Raw genomic sequence first — 2,027 nt, 5'->3', positions numbered from 1 at the left:
TTTAAATTAGCTGGTCTCAAAAATAAAGAGTTTTAAAAACTGTGAAACAATTCACAACTATAACTTATACATCCACCATTAACAGATTATATATTACCAATGCTGACTGAAAAATGACAATATTTTTTTAAATTAATATTTCTTAAATTTGTCCATTTATTTTTAAAATAATCTAATTCTTCTACATTTGATAGTTTACACTAATTTTTTAACTAATTTTTTTAATACAAAATTAAAAAAAAAAGAAAATAAGCTTTAAATATCAATGTTATAGTTGCGAGAAATAAAATATTTCGTAAAACAAGCGGTCCTGAACAATAGTGTTTACAACGGTCCTACTTTTAAATATAAGATAGGAGAAAAGATTAATTTTATTAAAAATATTACTCTTGTTAATTTAAAAACTTATAAAACAGTATCTCACTCGTTCACATTATATGTTATAAGAAACAGCTTTTTTCAATTACTGTTGATAAACTATTTTATACTGTATCTCGTTTATAAAGATTTATTTGTTATTTGTTTGTTTCTAAACGTTTATTTCTTTTTTTATTTATACTTATGAAAGTATTTTAAAATCAAAGGTGTATAAATTTAGCAGAAGTACATAAAACGTTGTACAATTTTTTTTTATTTAGGTACAGAATAAATAAACAAAAAATTACAAACAAACATAGCAAATAACAAATAGTTTCGAAAACACAACAAAAGGTTGAAAATTAGTTCAAAGATAAGAAAAATAATATTTCGTCAATATGTAGCGTATTTAACACAACTAACGTCATCTTTTAGACCTTCAACATCTATATCACAGCAATGATCATTGATAATGTCGTATTTATATACTCTAGTTTTTTTATCTTTCATAGAAAATACTATAATATTATAACCAACACTAACAGCTTCCACGCGACGAGAATAAATGTTTGATTCAAACAAAGTAAAACTTCTGGAAAAACTGTCAAAAACCTCACAACTTGTAACATGGTGTCCACCAATAACAAACAGTTTATTTCCCATGCTAACTGATGCATGAACATATCTTCCTTCAATCATATCGGGTAAATTTGTCCATTTATTTTCATGATAGTCGTATGTTTCTACTGATTTTAATATCTGATCAGAGTTGTAACCTCCACATACAACAATTTTTCCTTCAAAAACTGTACAAGCTGCAGAACATCTTTTCTGTCTAGTTCTAGCTATGTTGGTCCATTTGTCATTTTTCAATTTGTAAGCAAAACATAAACCAGCTTCGTTTATTACATATAAGTTTTTCTTGAAGGAGCAAACACAAAAATACTTGCAGTCTTTACGTAATTGCGCTTTAGTTGACCAAGTTTTAGTTTTATTACAAAACTTAATGATAGACTCATTGAATTTTTCATTTTGAGAAAACCCTCTACCGTATTCAGAATTGTGCGAAACCCCACCTAAAATAAACAGTTCTGAATTAACAACAGCAGTTTTACATTCTCCAAGAGAGATCGGCATTACAGCAAAATTTTCACATTTATATTTAGGACCATCTAGTTTATAAACACTTTTGACAGTTCTTATACCTCTTCCATATCTAAAACTTTTAACCTTTCCTCCACAAACTAAAATACTGAAGTTATCTTGGTCGCAATATCTATTTTCATACAAAATTTTTGGTATAAATTCTAAAGTTTTTCTTCCTTGCATTGCTGCTTTTGGTTTTATACTAATCAAAGAAGACTTCATTTAATTTAAGATATCTAGGCAGATTAAAAAATATATGTGTTATATAAATAAGTAAATAATTTCTACATAAAACGATTTTAGAATAAATAAAATAAAACTAACATCTTTAGACTAGACATTATTTGAAATGTTTAGTACAACTCCAAATAAAAAAATCATTTGAACATAAACATTTTATAAACAGTAAAATTAATGTTAAATATTTTAAAAATTTAATTAGAGATAAACCAACTTTTTACACATTTCAATGTTTTACGTAAAAAAGAATATTTTCCTTAAACTACAGTTAACTGTTTTTAAAA

General features: G+C 25.5%; 1 protein-coding gene across 1 annotated transcript; it reads right to left on the bottom strand.

Annotated features, from left to right (window-relative positions):
* Positions 1-750: 750 nt before the first annotated feature.
* Positions 751-1,686, bottom strand: LOC145832674 (kelch-like protein 38). Its single transcript, XM_082939975.1, has one exon. The coding sequence runs from the start codon at positions 1,684-1,686 to the stop codon at positions 751-753; it is 936 nt and encodes a 311-aa protein (XP_082796101.1).
* Positions 1,687-2,027: the final 341 nt, after the last annotated feature.

Source organism: Thalia democratica, chromosome 3 (assembly GCF_965202585.1).
Source record: "Thalia democratica chromosome 3, ktThaDemo2.hap1.1, whole genome shotgun sequence".
In the NCBI taxonomy this organism is placed as follows: Eukaryota; Metazoa; Chordata; class Thaliacea; order Salpida; family Salpidae; genus Thalia; species Thalia democratica.
Note: the sequence above shows the minus strand (reverse complement) of the source record. Positions and strands in the feature narration are given on the sequence as shown.

What these genes read in the sequence shown, in the direction of transcription:
- LOC145832674 (XM_082939975.1), bottom strand. Translation starts at nt 1,686, where the DNA reads ATGCAAGGAAGAAAAACTTTAGAATTTATACCAAAAATTTTGTATGAA.